A 17,370-nucleotide genomic window follows, 5' to 3' on the forward strand; every position below is an offset into this window, starting at 1 on the left:
CAGTTCTGAACGGTATATCGATATTTCGTATGATATACCAAAATTCTATACCATTTCAGATACTAGTATATCAAAAAATATAATTTCAAAACTGAAAAATAACACCAAAATTAATATAATTTTAACATAATAAAAACATTGTCCACATCTTCATAATCAAAAAATATATAATTAAGTTATATGGATATATTTATGATTGAAACATTTAATCTTAAAAAAATAAATTATACTATTACTATTACTATTACTATTACTATTCCTATTACTACTACTACTATTATTATTATTATTATTATTATTATTATTATTATTATTATTATTATTATTATTATCAGTATAAACGGTATAAACGATATGTATGATAATTTGATACGTATTGATTTTTGGTATATTTCGGTATACTGATAATATCGATATATATCGTATATTCGATATAAAACGGTATATCACGGTATAAGAAAATTCATATCGTTATCATACCGAAAACTTTCGATACGGTATTGTATCGTACCGAAAATTTCGGTATACCAAAAATTCGATATTTTTCGATATTATTCAATACGATACGATCGATATACCGTTTTTTCGATATATTTACCCAGGCCTACTCGAAACTAACATGTATTGAAGGAGGGCCTCTATCACTTTTTCCCATTGAGCACAACTCCTTTTCGGCTTTATCTTTTGTCGTAGAGCATCTTCTTCACCCGTGACTCATTATTAATCATTCATGTTTGTCAAACCCAACACCTTTCACTTTACTCTTTGTCAACCCCATTTCCTCCACCCTATTTAACCCCTTCCCCCCTTCACCATCACATCCCCACTTCCCTCCATTCTCTCTCAATCTCAACAAATGGATGCTAGAAAGAGAAAGAGAGATACTACATCCGAATTCCCACTCAACGACCTCAACCAAGACCTCCTCGAGAGAGTCCTCTCATGGCTCCCCACCTCCTCCTTCCTCCGCCTCACCTCCGTCTGCAAGCGCTGGAAATCCATCTCCCACTCTACCTCCTTCAAACTCGCCTGCTCCCAAATCCCCTCCCGCCGCCCCTGGTTCCTCATGGTCCCCTCCACCACCACCCCCAATCCACCAATCATCTTCGACTCCGCCGAATTCAATTGGAAAATCCTCAACAAATTAAACCAAATCCCCGTCGCCGCCGCCGCCGGCCTCCTCTGCTTCCTCCGCCCCGACGCCGGCTTCACCGTCACCAACCCCGTCACCGCCTCCTCCCGCCACGTCGATCCCCCGCCCTCCACCGCGATGCTCGCCGTTGCGATGGCAGCGGAAGGCAAAAATTTCAAGCTCGTGTTACTCTCTGGCGAGCTTCCGAATCTCAGATTTAGAGAGTACAGCTCCCTGACCCAGCGATGGAGCGAGGAGGCTTCTTTAATTAGAAATGGAGTAGAAATACACACGCCGTATTTCCTAACCAAATGCGGCAATGTGGTGACGACGCAGATACAGAGGAGCGCGTCGAAGCGGTACGCGTCGCTTCTCATCGGCGGAATTCTGTACTTCCTGAGCTCCGGCGGGACGGTGGTGGCGTGCGATCTGGAGAGGAAGTCCTTCTTCGAGTATCCGCGGCTGCTGCCGGCGATGTCGGAGTACTCGATCGATCTGGTGGAGGTCGAAGGGAGGATGTGCGTGGTGCTGTTGTCGGAGTTTTTGGAGACGGCGAGCCTCCGTGTGTGGGGGTGGGATGAGGCGGGGAGGCGTTGGGAGCAGAGGGCGGCGATGCCGCCGTGGATGTCACACGGATTGTATGGGAAGAAGGCGGATGTGAATTGCGCGGGCGGCGGCGACGGGAAGGTGTTGGTGTGTGTGAATTCTGCGGAGATTTGTAGGTATGTGATGTGTGATTTGGGGGAAAATGAGTGGGAGGAGTTGCCGGAATGCACCGTGGACGGCGGCCGGAGGGAATTTGTGTCTGCTTTTTCATTTGAGCCTAGGATTGAAGTTTGATTGATTTTTTTAATTTTATTTTAGTTTTTCTAGTTGTATGGAGTAGTTCATTATAGGAATTGAGATGATGTTTAACAAATATTTATTGGAAATTCAACAGCTTGTACGTTGAATACAAAGTTATCCTTTTTTAAAAGTTCAATCAATTTTGACTATGTGAAGTCTAGTAATTTGCTTCTGTTTTGGTCATTGTCGTTGTAAAGGATAATCTTAAAAACAACTTAGGAAAAGTAATGAGGACTAATATATAAAATCTTGAACGAACTAAAACAAATTAATTTTCATAACTCTCTGTTGGACTTTAAACTTAGACCTTGTCAATAAAGCAAAAAAAGTTGGGTTGTCAACTACTCCTACTATCTATACATACACATTATTATTTTATAAAAGTATGGACTTATGGTATACTTCAATTAACTTGAAACTATGCTTAAGTTAGTGGGCTTTATTACTCACCCAAGCTTCAGGCCCAGCCCAAGATCATTGTCACGGGCAATGCATGGCCCAATTCAAGTGCCCAACAAATATAAATGCTAATTTAATTCTATCCGTATAGGCTACAGTAGTTCATCTTTAAGAAATAGTAGTAGTAAGTATGAATTTGCGCAGCTTCTGTGTGTTTTTTTGTTGTGAAATTATTTTATATTTTTAATTGCAGGAGTATAAGATAACATCTCCTTCATTTATTATCTACTCCCTTTGTTCGGCAATATGTATCCACTTTGATTTAACACAAATTTTAAAAAATGTGAAGAAATATAAGTGTAAAGATTTAGTAAAATATAAATTGTGCATATTATTAATTTTAAGGCATAGTTGGGTGGTGGCTATAATAAATCTAGATTAGCTACATTTTTTATTATTTGGTGGCATAAGTTATTTTTTTTTCTAAAGCCCATGATTAAGGGCTGGCCCTACGAAGCCCAAGAAAATAAACTCCAATTTTGCGGAAAATTTTTCTGATTTTCATGGTCTGATTATTTTTCTGCACCAATTTTTTACACAAATACTATCAAATAATCGTAAAAATAAAACTGATGTTTTTCTAGAACCTACTAAACATTCTAATAGAATATTTATTACATTCAATTAAGATAATTTACATAGTTGATCATTTTTCTTAGAATGATTTCATTAACCTACCAAACTTTAGAAAGTTAAATGAGGTTGGATTGATAGACAACATATGTTCTACTTTTGTAAATAAAATCTCAGCTTTTCTTACTCTCTTATTTATTTTGTATCTCTTTTTGTTTATTATGGATGATAGAATAATTATTCTTTAACTAAAAAAATTTCAATTCATCCTATGATTCATAATTTTTTTTCAAATGTTGGCGAATATCAAAGTTCATTTCAAAACATCTTTTAAGTTCTTCAAACACTAGCTATGGTTGGAGTGAGCGCAAGAAAACATAGCACTAATGAGTATTTCACTAGTATGAATACAATTGGCGGGAGCAACCGAACTATTTGCAAGCTACGAAATGTTCCGGATTTATGTGAACAAAGAAGAGCGGAATAATCACTAAATTGGATTTAAAAAAAAAGAGAAGAAAATAATGATTTATATACTCTACATATAGAATTGCAAGTCTAGTTTCTTATATGAAAAATAAAGCTCTAACTTTTGAATAAAAAACACTCACAAAACTTTGGATGACTTGGTTAAGCATATATGAAAAAAATTTAATAGTTGAAACTGGATGAGTAATTTTCATCCTTTTTAAGCATCAATTATGCATTTGTAATTTCGTATTTCAATTGTATTTATAGGTTTGTTTGTTTTATAGTACTTTGTAGTTTGTAGTTTTTTTTTAATGAATTTTGCAAGTGTGAAAAAGAGAAATTAGATGTAAAAAATGTTACTAGTTGCGTGATCTGTGCCAATCTCTAATCAATTTAGTCTTAACTATTAATAGAAGGTGATATTCACTTAGCAAACATAATAAATCATAGTAAATAAATTATGTAATGACCAATAGACCAAATTAAATAATAAAATATAGATGTATATTGTCAGACAAGGGAGAGTAGTATTTAGAAGATATTGTGATCTTAAAACCTATTAGCCCCAGATAAATATGCTACATGTCGATCAGTATCAAATCAGTAAATAAGTGAGTAAATGGATAATAATTTTCCTACTCTTCAAATGAACTAGAAGCTTCAATATTGTGCAATAAAATGAAATTGAAGCATTAATTAATTAAATGTAGTAAGACGTGATGGTTCATTTTCTTTCTGCATCCTGTGCAGTGATTCCAGAACTGCGATGCGTGCGTGCATCAAATTAATTCACTCTAAACTAAAAAACATACGGAGTAATAAAATTTCAGTTGTTGAGCGACTGTGATATGTCACTATATATTATCACCATCTTAATTCATCATAATTAATGCTCCACGCTATCCATCATATTAATAACAAAAAAATAAAAACAATTCATAGTTGATACTGCACACTGCTATCACCTAATATATAACCCCACGTCGTCTCAATACAACATAAATATATATAGATTAATAAAAATATGGAGTATACAACAATAATTTCGTTTTTAGATTAATAGATTTATATAAATTACATATCATGTTCAATTCTAATAACCAAATTAATAATCAATACGTAAACCAATAAACAACGTAACAATACTACTATAAAACCCAAATTCTTTTTCAACGTCAATATAATTTCTTTTCGGTGCTTCAACTTAGCCAGTGGACAAAAAAATTTCGTCCAAATGTTATATAATGCTTATACAAACTTAGATACACACCAACAAAAAAATAAAAAATAGTAAAATGAATACCAATTTTAATTTAAGTTATTTAACTAGGCCAGATAATGTATTAACACTTAACACAATTGGGCCTTCTTTGGGTGACCATTCCAATTTCCAGCCGTATCGTGTTTCGATTGATGAAAGATTAAATTGTGCATTAAAGCACTTTCCTGTTATAATACAAGTATCTTCGTCTACTACCAATATATTTGTAGTGGACTGCATGACTTTAATGTAAATATTGGTCAAAAGTTCAATTACGACAATCTATCTTAATCTTCCTTTATAATCTTCATAATTAGATTGTATTTCATAACAAATCATTTTACTTTCAACCCTGTGCCTAATTTAATCCTCGACAATTTCTATTATAACTTCGCGTATTAAATACAATTTTAATGCGCAAATGATGAAGTGAAAGATAAAAAGAGAGAGGATAGTGGAAATAGTATTAGTGGAAAATGAGGTCTATATTACTGTAAATGTAATTGAATTTTCAAAATCAGAATGTTCATATTTTTCAGGGACAAACTAAAAAAAAGTATAGGAAGTATTATTTTATCTAACGAACTGAATACCACCTTCGTATAAATTGGATAATTTGAAAAATATAAATAGAGTTTAGTTTTATTATTAACCTAGAAGGTCGTTTTTGGTTGGTTAAATAGACAGGTGAATAGGAAAGGAGGGCAAGGGCGGTGCATGGTTGTATAATTCGTAAGTGGGGAAAACTCAAATATATAGATGATAGTAATTTATTATTATATGGTCCCCTTAAATTATAATGTCACACCCCCACTTATACCGGAAAGTGACCTTACAGTTTGTCATTTGAAAGTGACTACCTCATTCAATGCCCATTCATAATGTCTTCAATTTCTCAATTTTCTCAAGGTTCAGCTTAAATTAATTTAGATCTTCTGTTTGTTAGATCTTCATTTACGGAGAATAATGTTTTAGTTTGCTTATATTCATTACATATTTTAGCATGCAATTGAAATAAAAATTTGGAATATACATTTGTTACAAAATCTGGAGTACTATATTTCCTTGATATATATTTCATTTTAACATATCCCTACATATATATTTAACATATAACTACTCTTCTTTTAATTTATTAAAATTTGAAGCTTCTTCTAATTCTTATAACTAACTTGGCCGCGCTCTCATTTGCTAAACTAGATAGATACATACAAGCATTACGTATTTACGTACAAGCATTAGTGTATTTAAAAAAATATATATAATTTATTAGAATCCATTATATGTAAAAATCGAATCTATATTTATAATATTTTTAATAAATATGCTGACTTCTTAATTTGTCATATAATTTAATAATAGAAATTTCAAAACTCAAACAAATATGATTTAAATTTTTATTCATGTCATATATATATATATATAATGCTCCGCTAGTCCTTCAGGCTGACCATCAATCTACCCGGATAAGCTATTTCTCAATCTATTGGTATCATCCTTCCTTGCATAGAGGTCACACTAATCTTCTTTGTATCTTTCTAATTTTATCAAATGCTCCCGAAGGGACATTGGGACAACCTCCTGGATCAGCCCATATAACACGCCGACCATTTCGCAATTTGGTCGAAGAACCTAGATATGATTTCCGAGTTATGAAAAGTTGACCCTAACCTTTTATTTTTCCTACTCTCTCCGTCCCACAAGAATATGCACTCTTTCCAATTTAGTCCATCCCATAAGAATATGCACTTTCTAAATTTGAAAACTCTTTTCTCTCTAATGAGATGAGACTCATTCTCCACTAACAATCCTTTTATTACTTTTTGTCTATACCTCTCCCATACTTTACTAATTTTTTATTATAACCTGTGTTGAACCCAAAGTAGTGTATATTCTTTGGAGACAGAGGGAAGTATTATTTTTTCAGGTTTAACTCTTAAATTTCAAGTTGAATCTGCATCGCTATTTATGACGCAATTGCTTTAGGGAAATACCATTTCTTAACAATCACTTATGATGTATTGCTTAATTAAGTAAATTGATGTTACATATACTCACTGATGTTATTGAGATTTATTCCACAACATTAACGTCGAAGTTGGAGTTCATGCAAAGTAGAGTTGACATTTGCAGCATTTTGACAGCTCTAGGTCCTATTATACACTGAAGCATATAAGTAAAACAAGAATCCCACTGTAAAAATGTAAACAAGATCTGAATTCTGGACCACAATTTTTCCTTTTGTCTAAATCCATATTTATTTACGTAACAGCCAACTGATTTCACAACGTTAAGGGACCACCTTTTCACTTAATTACATTTAATAAATGAATAGTACATGCATATTATTCATTAGTTGAAATTTGAGAGCATGAAGATATACTGACGGTCAATTCAGATTTTACGTTAGTTTTACGTCAAGTTAGATTTTACAGACCAACGGGTTTTAGCACAGTTCGCAGCGCGGAGCTATAGTTGCCTTTAGGTCACGAGTTCAAACCCGCCACCCACTGGGAGACTTCCGGCCTTAAACTGCAAAGCCGGCCGAACAAGATCAATTCGGAACACCTGTGGTCAAAAAACCAACTGGAAGACCTTCTGTCCTATTCTGCAAGCCCGACATTACAAGATTAGTTCAGAGATTAAAAAAAAAAACTTTTACGGGTCTCGTCTTGCGAGGCTGGTCCCCCTCTTCCCATGTTTTATTAAACGTACCAACCAACTAATAAATTATGTATCCTATAATAATAATAATAATAATAATAATTAAAAAAAATATGTGTTATACACAAAATGTATGGGAATTAAAAGGAGTGATTAGGGAAGAAGTGGCATGGTCTATGCAGAATTACTACTAGACAAGTACTTCATTTATTGTTTAATGACATGCAAACCTTAATTCACGTACGTAATGAAAAATGAAAATTCATGTTTACAACAACGTAGCATTAGAAAAGTGTAGTAATCCATATTACTACAAGTACATCTTATTACTAAAATAAACTATATTTTCATTTAATCATATTACTTTTAACTGTATTTTTTATTTACGTTTCTATCGTGTCGGGGTGTGAAATCCCGGGACAATGGAATCGCCTTTCAAATACTTCCTCCATCCATGAAAAATAGTCCAATTTTGCCATTTTAGAATGTCCACAAAAATTAATTTAATTTTTAAAAATGGAAAGTTTGTGTCTTCTACTTTATCTATTTTCTCTCTCTTCTTTTACATTTTACCCATTTTTTCTCCTCTTTCTTTAACTTTATCTATTTTTTCTCATTCTCTCTTGTTTTATCAATTTTAGAAATTTTTTGTGGACGGAGGAATTGTAAGTGATCTAAATCAATTAATTTGCATATTGTTGTAATTTATTGCCTACTATATTAATTTCAATAACGACGACATGACGATTACACGATGACTCTCTAAATTTGTCGACTTTGATAATATTGCCTCCTCTATTTGACTCATCGTCTAACCCCTTATTGTTTATGTATTTATCTAATTAATGATAATCAATAGATCAAAATGAAAGTAAGTAACAAATTAAACAATATATAAATATTGAAACAAGTTTTTATTTTTTCCTAATAAGTAAAGTTTTCATCTTGTTATTAATTTGGGGCTTACAGATACCCTTACTCTACTCTCCTCCAGGCTCCAGCTAAACCACAAACTCCATATCTTAGAAAAGAGCAAATCACAAAATTTGATCGGTATCTCCCCACATCTTGGCAACTTGATTCACATCAAGTTTCTCTCATCATCACCATCACAAAACAATATAATAATTGAATACAGACATTTTCGGCAGCGGCGGTGTGAAAGGAATCATACGCGTATGAATGAATATTTATTATACAGTTATGGCGGAAAATGTTGTGGAACCATTCCATTCGTCCAAACCACCACAGGCGTCTGCGGCGGAACCGGATTGGTCGAAGCTGCAGCAGGTTTTTTTATTTTTCCTTCTTTTTTTTTTTGTAAAAATAATTGGGATCATTTTTTTTGGATATTATCCAGTGGCGCCGCACCTTTTCTTTTACTGCTTCATTATTTTATTTGATGTCTTATGTCAATCCATATATTTTCGTCTTTGAATTGGAAAATTTTGGGAGATTATTAATATTTTCGGTATGAGGTTAAGATTTCTTATATTTACTGTTGCATTCCTGAGAAGAATTTAAAGTGAAAACATGAATTGTTCCAAAAATTATATGAAAATCTCATACTATAAATCTGTAGAAAATACCACTAGAAATTTCTAAAAACAGGTACCAAGGAGGAAAATGGAGATAGAGTTAAATTTTATTAATGTAGTAATTAATCATTCAATTGGAAAATGGAAGGACTTGCAAAGATTGGTGGTTAATTTGGATAACTGATAACTCATTGGTTGCTTCTGGATGCTGCAAAAATGCAGTTGATTGAATTTTGTATTTAGCAGAAAATTAGTAGCATTTCTTTTTTATGTACCAAAGAATGGATCACATAACTTGGCTCAACAGAATTACTGAAACATTATCTGCTCTGTTTGTATCACACGAGTTCAAACTCAAGTTGGTTTGCTATTTTGATTGATAAAGTCTGGATATTGTGTAAATTAGCATTAGACCAGAAGCAATTGAGAAAAAATGTTTCTTCAAGAAATAGCAATTAATATGATGCTGTTGAGGGTTATTACAGTGTGTAAATAACTTATAGTATTTCTTTTAGATTCAGAAATGTATTCGAAATAGTAACATACTATAATTGTTTTTGCAACAGGTGCTGCCGCGGAGCCATTGTAAAACACTCATAAACCAATAAGCCAAAAAGCTGTTTAGGGGGAAAGGAGCATGAAAGCAAATGACAACTGAAACAATGAGGGGATGAAGGTATGGACCTTTTCTGTCCTATTCAGTCTGTTTTTATGACTTTATAAATGGTCCAAGTTCGTTTCATCAACTGACTTAATCATGTTGAGCAATTAAAAATATTCAAAATATTGAAAGTTGAAGAACAACATTTCATATTGTTACATGTTCAAAAATACATTATTTTCGCCGTCCTGTCTGTTTCTGTTGCCTTCATTCTGATCTTCCCAGAGCTGGTCTTATTGCATATGGAAACTACTCGAAATCTATAACTGTCTTATTATGGCATGGTAACATTTCTCTTTGTTTGAATGTGAACTTGATTCATGTGTAAAATACTATGCCGTCAATGTTGATGCCCCAAATTCATTCTACTACTTAAGCCAAGAGTCAAACAAAATTAAATTTGAATGGTTATTTTGATAGGATGTGCTTGCCTTCAAAAGCATGAATTGTTAGTTAATAAAAGAAAAGTTGGTCCTTAGAAGCATTTCTCGAGGATTAAATAAAAATAGGACTGTGAAATTCGTTGGTAGTCAGGAATCTGGTAAAAAGCAATTGAAGATGACTTTCTGCAGCAACAGGGCAAAATCAAATGTGAAACTTCCTCTAACTACCTACTGAATAGTGTCTTCCCCACAGATAAAAAGAAAATTAGAAACCTAGTTGTTTGCCAAAATAGGGAAAATTCCAAGAGAATTTAAAAGCCTAAACTGTGTTGCCAGCTATTTATAACACCCACGAGCACCTCTTCATCCTACCTGTTATCTGCATTCTATGCTTCAGCCCTCAGAAAAGCTAAAGCTTGATTTTCTAGACCCACCTTACCTTCTCTTCATCCTTCCAATCTTCTCTTTTAATTTCCAAACTTGAAAAAAATCTTGTTAGTTAGAGAAATATGAGGGGTAAGTCTTCTTTGTCAAAGTCTAAAAATGGTGGAGTTGAAACCGAGAATGAGCCTCATTTGTCGGGTGCTTACATTCGAAGCCTTGTTAAACAGTTATCCTCTTCCTCTTCAAAAACCAAAGATTCATCCAGTTCCAGCTTAGAGGGAGATGGGAATTCGAGCAATGAAAGCTTGTTTGGAAGTAGCTGTGATGGATTTTCTGATCAGAAAAAAGAAAAATCCCCTCCGCCGCCTCAACCACACAAAAAGCAAGTAAGGAGACGGCTGCATACCAGCAGACCCTACCAAGAGAGGCTGCTGAATATGGCTGAAGCGCGGCGAGAAATCGTCACTGCCCTTAAGTATCATAGAGCAGCTATGAAAAAAGCCACTGAAAGACAGCAGCAGCAGCAAATGGAGATAACCTCCCAAACTCAGGTGTTTGAGCCTTCATCTCATCATTTTTCTTTAGAACAAGAAGACAAATTGAAATTCAGGAGAAATCCAAGATTTTATGCTTCAAATTCCTCAATTCCTGATAAATTCCCAAGAAGTTATCCTGATAATTTCTCCCAATCACCGGGATTTTCATCTCCGTATTCTTGGTCCATTTCTCCGATTGCACCACCACCACTACCACCTGTCCAAGAAAATTTCAACTTCACACTGCCTAGCCAAACACTTGGCCTCAATCTAAATCTTCAAGATTTTAACAACTTGGATTCCACTTTCCTCAGTAGTACAAATCATTCATCAATTTACTCATCCTCATCCCCATCAACCTCTTCCTCCCCTCTTTCAGCCACCACCGAGGAAATTCCATGCATGGGACCACCAGCTTCGGTGGCTGAGTTTGGAGATTCCGGTTTGCATGCTGTGATGGATGATAAGGAGATTGCTGAGATCAAGTCAATTGGAGACCAATACCAGATGGAGTGGGATGATACTTTGAACTTGGTGAATTCGGCTTGGTGGCTCAAATTCTTGAAGGCAATGGAAATCACACCTGAGAATCAGAGTGTTCAGGATTTCCCATTTGATGAAGTCATGGAGTTCCCAGCCTGGCTCAATGCGAACGACGGCTGCTTGCAGGATGTGAACTCTGATAATTACTTTGAAGATCCTGCTTTGCCGTGGTAAGAACTAGTTTGTGTCTGCATTCTTACAAATTTTGACTTATTATCTTATAATTTCAGTCTTTTTATATCTCGCATGACTCTTTTCCTTGAATGTGAAAATGATTTGTTGTCTTTTTTTTTCTCTCTGTTTTTCAAATTTTGCAGCATGGATATCGGAGAAATCGAAGGGATGGATGGTGACTGGTTAGCCTGAGAAAGATTGATTGTTCCTTTTTTCGCATAATAATCAAATCGCCGGTAGCCTTCCCGTCCTCCTCCTGCCCACCGCTTGGGCACCTGGAGCTTATAAAATACTTATATTTTTCCAAATATTTCGAATAAGACTTGTCTGCCTGTGTAACCAAATCAGGCAATCCAATTTTTTGTTGATTGAAGTTGTAACATAGTACTCCATTTCTTAGTAGTTTGTAATTGCAAAAATCCCATTTTCAAGCTTAATATAATACAAGGAAAATCTGATGAAACTCTGCGTGCCACATATTCTCTCCTTTCATCCCTGTGTTTCTATCTTTCTGATAAAGAGGCTATGAATGTAATGAAAATGCATAAAGATGATTTGTTTTGAAATATTGTTTTCTTACTTCTTCATCTATTCAAACACAGTTTCAAGTCCATTAGGCATTATCCAACCAGGTAAAATACGTACACAATTTCTTTTCTTGTCATCCACTCATGTCTATAACGACTCCTTTTCCTTCCAAAGTAAAAACCAAAACTAAAAAAAAAAGAATGGAACGTACACAATGTCTTTGCAAAGTATTGGAATAGTGTAATGAAAACAAATCATCTAAAAAACCCCATTCCCCTGCACAGGATACCTGTGGATGCAGTCGACCCAGGGGCCAGTCTCGGGCCTCCGGCTCCTCCTCAGCGACTTCCAGACGACGCTGTTGCACTTGAAACCCGAGCCAAACGACAGCTGCCAGACACGATCCCCTCTCTTGACCCGCTCCTTGGCCTCGAGGTAGGCCAGCTCGTACCAAATGGAGCTGCTGGAGGTGTTGCCGAACCTGTGCAGAGTGGCGCGGGATGCCTCGAGATTCTCGTCGCTGAGCTTGAGGTTCCTCTGCAGCTCGTCCAGCACGGTCTTGCTGGCCGCGTGCATGCAGAAGTGCTCGAACGCAAGCTTGTAGTCGGGGATGTAAGGCTTGGGCGGCTGCGGGCCGCCCATGACCGTCTTCCAGACAAGCGTCGAGAGGAAGAGGAGCTGCTCGGAGAACGGGAGGACTAAAGGCCCCAGCGTCGTGATGTTCGTCTTGATCGCGTCGCCTCCGACCTCCACTAGGTCTTTGCTGATTTTAAGCCCCTTGTGCTTCTCGCTGTCCTCTTCTTGGTGCACGCTCCTGTTTTCATACAATATTGTTAGAAATGAACCACTCACCTCCTTAAAAGACCTATTTTTTAATGCAATTAAGAACGCTAATCTTTGTTTTTATATATACAATCGCTTACGAAAAACATCTTGATGTCCAAACTAAAATTAGGGATGCAAATAGAAGTGGCCTATAAAATAAAATATTAACATAATTTGTCCATAATCTAGTGACACTTTTTTTTTCATCCTAAATTGTACTCCCTTCGTCCCACCATAATTGAGGCGCTCATTTTGCGCACAAAATTTAAGAAATTGATCATGTCCTTCCCAGGGTACCAATTAAATTTCAACGCAAATTAATTGTTTCACCTTCTATTTTTGTGTCCTTAAAAGATAAGTTTTTTTTATAGTGACAGTACCTGAAGCTGCGGTCGTCTGCACCCTTGTGGGTGCGGACGATGTGCTCTAGGCTGTACTTGGCCCTGCGGCCATCGCGGCGGCGGTTGGAGAGGAGGACAGCGGAGCAGCCCATACGGAAGTAGCAGTTGGGGATGAGCATGGAGCGGTCCTTCCCGGGGTACCAGTTAAACCCGACCATCTCGGTGCTGACGACGACGGCGTAGTTGTTGGGGTTGGCCTGGAGCATGTCGCGGGCGAGGTCGAGGGCGATGAGGCCGGCGCTGCAGCCCATGCCGCCGAGGTTGAAGCTGAGGATGTTGCCCCGCATCTTGTAGTGGTTGATGATCATGGCCGAGAGGGACGGGGTCGGGTTGAAGAGGCTGCAGTTGAGCACGAGCACGCCCACGTCCTTGGGGCGTAGGCGCGTCTTCTCGAAGAGCTCGTCCAGGGCGCCGAAGATCACGGCCGAGGCCTCCGTGCGCCCCTCCTTCATCGTGGCCGTGTTCTCCCCCGACCCGATGGATTTCGGGACGTATGTCTCGTCGCCGAGGCCGGAGGAGTCGAGGATCCGCTTCTGGAATTCGAGACTGGCCTCGTCGAATTTGCCGGATTTTCGAGCGAGTGAGATGAATTCATCTTTTGTTACCTGCATTAGTAGGCATTGTTTGTTCATCAAATGAGTTTGCTATGTGTTTATTGAACCATAAGCCAAATAAATCAAGAAAAACAATGAAATTTTGTCTTTTACACACTTTTTGAATTCTAAAAATGTAACTCATGAATTTTGAGATTTTCGCAATTATCTATCCTTATCTTTTCGGTGAGTTATGCTCTGATGTGGCAGCCGGTTTAAAACATGTGGATAAAAAAACGGTGTTAGACAACACGTCTAATTAAGTTCAAAATGTAATTTTGTTCACGTGTTTTAAATCGACTGCCACATCAGTGTACAATTAACGGAAAAAGGGAAGGATGGAGGATGAGATAATTGCTAAAATCTCAAGATTTGAAAATTATCGGGCATACTAAAATTTGGCAATATTTTGTGATTTATATGATAATTTGCCTATGGATTGTAATAAATTTCTTCCAAAGTAAAAATCTACAAATTAAAATTTAAAAAAATAAAAAAATGAACTAATAGTCCATTTCTAAGTTATCAAGCCTTTTCAATCTCTTCCTTAGTAAAAGAGACCAAAAGTTTAGCATTTGTCGAGATCTATTTGATAATTTGCCCATATTTTTATAAAAATTCTCTGCTAAATAAAAATCTACAAATTAACAATTTCTGATTTATGAAGACTAATCTGTTCTTCCTAAATAAAAGAGACTATTCCTGTAGTAGTATATACGTAGCACTTCATTTTCGGTCTAAACATAAAGTGACAAAATTCTTCTAATTCCATTATGTCGACCAAGCCAATTTGGAATCCAAAATGCTTCGCAAACATAAAATAAAATAGAATTGGCATAAATTAACACAATCTAATCCTAAAACAACACAATTCATACAAATCGGATTATAAAAAAAAGTGATGGTACCTTATAATCGTGGCTAGGTTTGTAGCAAGCAAAATCAACAAGATAAATGGAACGCGGCCGCGAGAGGAAGTAAACCGAGAGCGTGAACACAAAGAGAGCCACGAACGCGACGACGGTGGCGAGGTCGTAGCCCGCGGTGCTGTCCCATATCCTCCGCCACACCTCCTCCCTCCTCAGGCTCCCGACCTCCGCCCCGAACACCAGCAGCAGCACCGGCACCGTCGCCAAATACACCCCGTGATTCATCAAGTAGTGGTAACCCAACCTCACGTATTTGAGGTTGACCGAATTCACAAACTCCGGCAGCCTCCGCCTCACCCTCACCGAGAACGTCATCGACCCGGCATCCGGCCCCGTTGGCTCGATGCCTCGGTTCACTATCTCCGTTGATAGCATGTCGTGCTCTCGAGCCATATCGATCGATCAATTAGGAATTTTTTTTTTTTTTTGGCTTTGTAGTATTTTTTTTTTTTGGGGGGGGGGGGGTTGGATTAATAGGATTTTGGGATTGTAATAAAATGGTGTGGTTGGATGGTTATGGAGATGAAAGAGTTGTGTGTATTTATTATGGGAGTAGGGTGGTGGGAGGATTAAATGTGAGCACAAAAGTTGGTTGGTTGGCTTTCAAAACCAACATTTAATTCTTGCATTTATGATAAGTAGTTCGAATCATGACATCTTTTTCCCTTCTGGCAATTTCGTATGAATTTGGGATCTCATTTAGTAGTATCTGTTTTCATCTGTGTTTTTAAGGAAAAATTACGTCGAGTTTTGACGGATGGACGTTTCTCCATTGTGTATGTTGTCTACCTTGTTCTAAGAGAACTTTATTACGTGAGATAATTAAATTGTTGAAATCATAATGTACGTATGAACTTGCAAAAATAAACGGAGATTTCCCTTATTGGATCATTGTCGAGTATGAAATCACACAAGTAGAAATCGAACTAGTTTTCGTGGCACTATCTCCCGAACCTTAGAGAGTGCAATTGCGGGTATAGGATTTATTTTTATTGTTTGTGCATATCATAATCATTTTAAATCAGTTTTCGCTTCAATTCCGGGTTTGGGATTCACTCGGATTTGATTTTAGGTTAGAACTGCTTAAACGAGTAATTTGTTATCGGTTAAATGAGGAGTAATTGAATTGTTTCGCATCAGTTAAATTGGCGGTTCCGGGCCCGGATCAAGTGGATTCGGTTTTTGGTTCTACTTGAGCAACCGTATTAAATTTAAATTTTAAGTTGATCCTAATTTTATAATTGTAATGATCAATAATGTCAATAATATATATATAAATAAAATGAGAAGAGATACAATAACATGTGTTCGTGTAGCCAAGCGGTACAACACCACACCTCACATGCTGGATGCCTAGGATTGAGGCTCTCCCAACAACAATATTTATTTTTTAAAAATGTAACATTAATCGGGTAGAACCGGCCAAAAATGCTTGAGTTTTGATTCCGGTTCTTGTAGTTTTGGTTAACCAATCAATCGATTTGGTTAGGAACCGAACCGAAGGCCTACTTTTAGTAACATTCAATTTGGATGTTATAATATGGAGGCTTGAACCGTCTCCTAAATGGCAGTGCTAAAGTCATTGGGTTTGCTCATTATGATTTATGGGCGTAAAGCCCTAACACAACATAAATTTAGATGCTTGAATTAATCAGCTGAATATTGTAGATACTACAATTACCTAAAGGGAAAAAGTGTAAGGCATTTGAATTATTAGGTTCTATTTATAACCGAAACCTATGGAACTTTTATTGTGACACATGGAGTAATTTTTAGTAGACCATTAATAACTTATTGCGTGCGGCACACATATTGTAAATAGTGCTAGTTTTAGGTGTTATACTACAATATAAGAACTTCAACAACATGGTAGAGTAGAACAAATCTTTAATATTTGGAGCCCAAATTTACATTTTTCCTCTGTGCAATCAGAATCCGAACTGCATAGAATTTCACAAATCATTAGTGTTAATTAACCTTCGATTTATTCTTATACTTCTCAGTGTTCTCAGTTCTCACCATATGCTAAAACTAGTGTAATCGTAAACTAAAAAAAATCTAAGAAGAAAAACAAATATGGAGTAATAGTATTAGTATATATCACAAGTTGCAGTGGAAAATCAGTGTCGGAGTGGTTATATTGATTATGTAGAGCGCAATAAATGGTTGCACGATATTGATTTTTTCCAGTCTCTAAACCTAAATTGTACGCCGTCTCATAATAGATGGCAAAATGACATGGGATTTTACGGGATAAATTATATTTCGTCCTATAATAAATGGCATAGTTGAAGAATGACATGGGATTTTACTGGATGTTGTTTTGTGTATAAGGTGGAAAGAGAAAATAGTATTCCCTCCGTCCCTAAAGAGTATGCACTATTTCCTTTTTTCGTCCGTCCCCAAAGAATATGAATTTTCAATTTTGGAAACTATTTTCTCTCTATGAGCATCCACAATGGGGCGGAC

The 17,370-nt window shown here is 36.4% G+C and overlaps 3 protein-coding genes and 1 non-coding gene across 5 annotated transcripts; 2 read left to right on the plus strand and 2 right to left on the minus strand.

The window, feature by feature from the left end:
• The first annotated feature begins 813 nt into the window (after positions 1-813).
• On the plus strand, positions 814-2,108 carry LOC125216948 (F-box family protein). Its single transcript, XM_048118739.2, has one exon. It carries the CDS (start codon positions 857-859, stop codon positions 1,970-1,972), a length of 1,116 nt encoding a protein of 371 aa, XP_047974696.1. The 5' UTR covers positions 814-856; the 3' UTR covers positions 1,973-2,108.
• A 4,100-nt stretch (positions 2,109-6,208) lies between these two features.
• Positions 6,209-6,309, minus strand: LOC125217314 (U6 spliceosomal RNA). The gene has a single exon (XR_007175726.1). It is a non-coding gene; the product is annotated as a U6 spliceosomal RNA (small nuclear RNA).
• A 2,052-nt stretch (positions 6,310-8,361) lies between these two features.
• Positions 8,362-12,088, plus strand: LOC125212759 (protein AAL-toxin resistant 7). Of its 2 annotated transcripts, XM_048113007.2 has the most exons (4): positions 8,363-8,696; positions 9,511-9,620; positions 10,600-11,621; positions 11,769-12,088. In XM_048113007.2, the coding sequence occupies exons 2-4, from the start codon at positions 9,615-9,617 to the stop codon at positions 11,815-11,817; spliced, it is 1,077 nt and encodes a 358-aa protein (XP_047968964.1). In that variant the 5' UTR covers positions 8,363-8,696; positions 9,511-9,614; the 3' UTR covers positions 11,818-12,088. The 2 variants fall into 2 exon arrangements, with proteins under 2 accessions (XP_088923344.1, XP_047968964.1); XM_089067218.1 differs by having other exon boundaries at positions 8,362-8,696; positions 9,511-11,621.
• Positions 12,089-12,214: 126 nt separating this feature from the next.
• LOC125212758 (3-ketoacyl-CoA synthase 10-like) lies at positions 12,215-15,373 on the minus strand. The gene is made up of 3 exons (XM_048113005.2): positions 14,881-15,373; positions 13,359-13,984; positions 12,215-12,967 (listed from the first exon to the last, which is right to left on the minus strand). The coding sequence occupies exons 1-3, from the start codon at positions 15,292-15,294 to the stop codon at positions 12,412-12,414; spliced, it is 1,596 nt and encodes a 531-aa protein (XP_047968962.2). The 5' UTR covers positions 15,295-15,373; the 3' UTR covers positions 12,215-12,411.
• Between the last annotated feature and the right edge of the window lie 1,997 nt (positions 15,374-17,370).

This window comes from Salvia hispanica, chromosome 3 (assembly GCF_029641045.1).
Source record: "Salvia hispanica isolate PSC_SH4W2 chromosome 3, Shi_PSC_v1, whole genome shotgun sequence".
NCBI lineage: Eukaryota > Viridiplantae > Streptophyta > Magnoliopsida > Lamiales > Lamiaceae > Salvia > Salvia hispanica.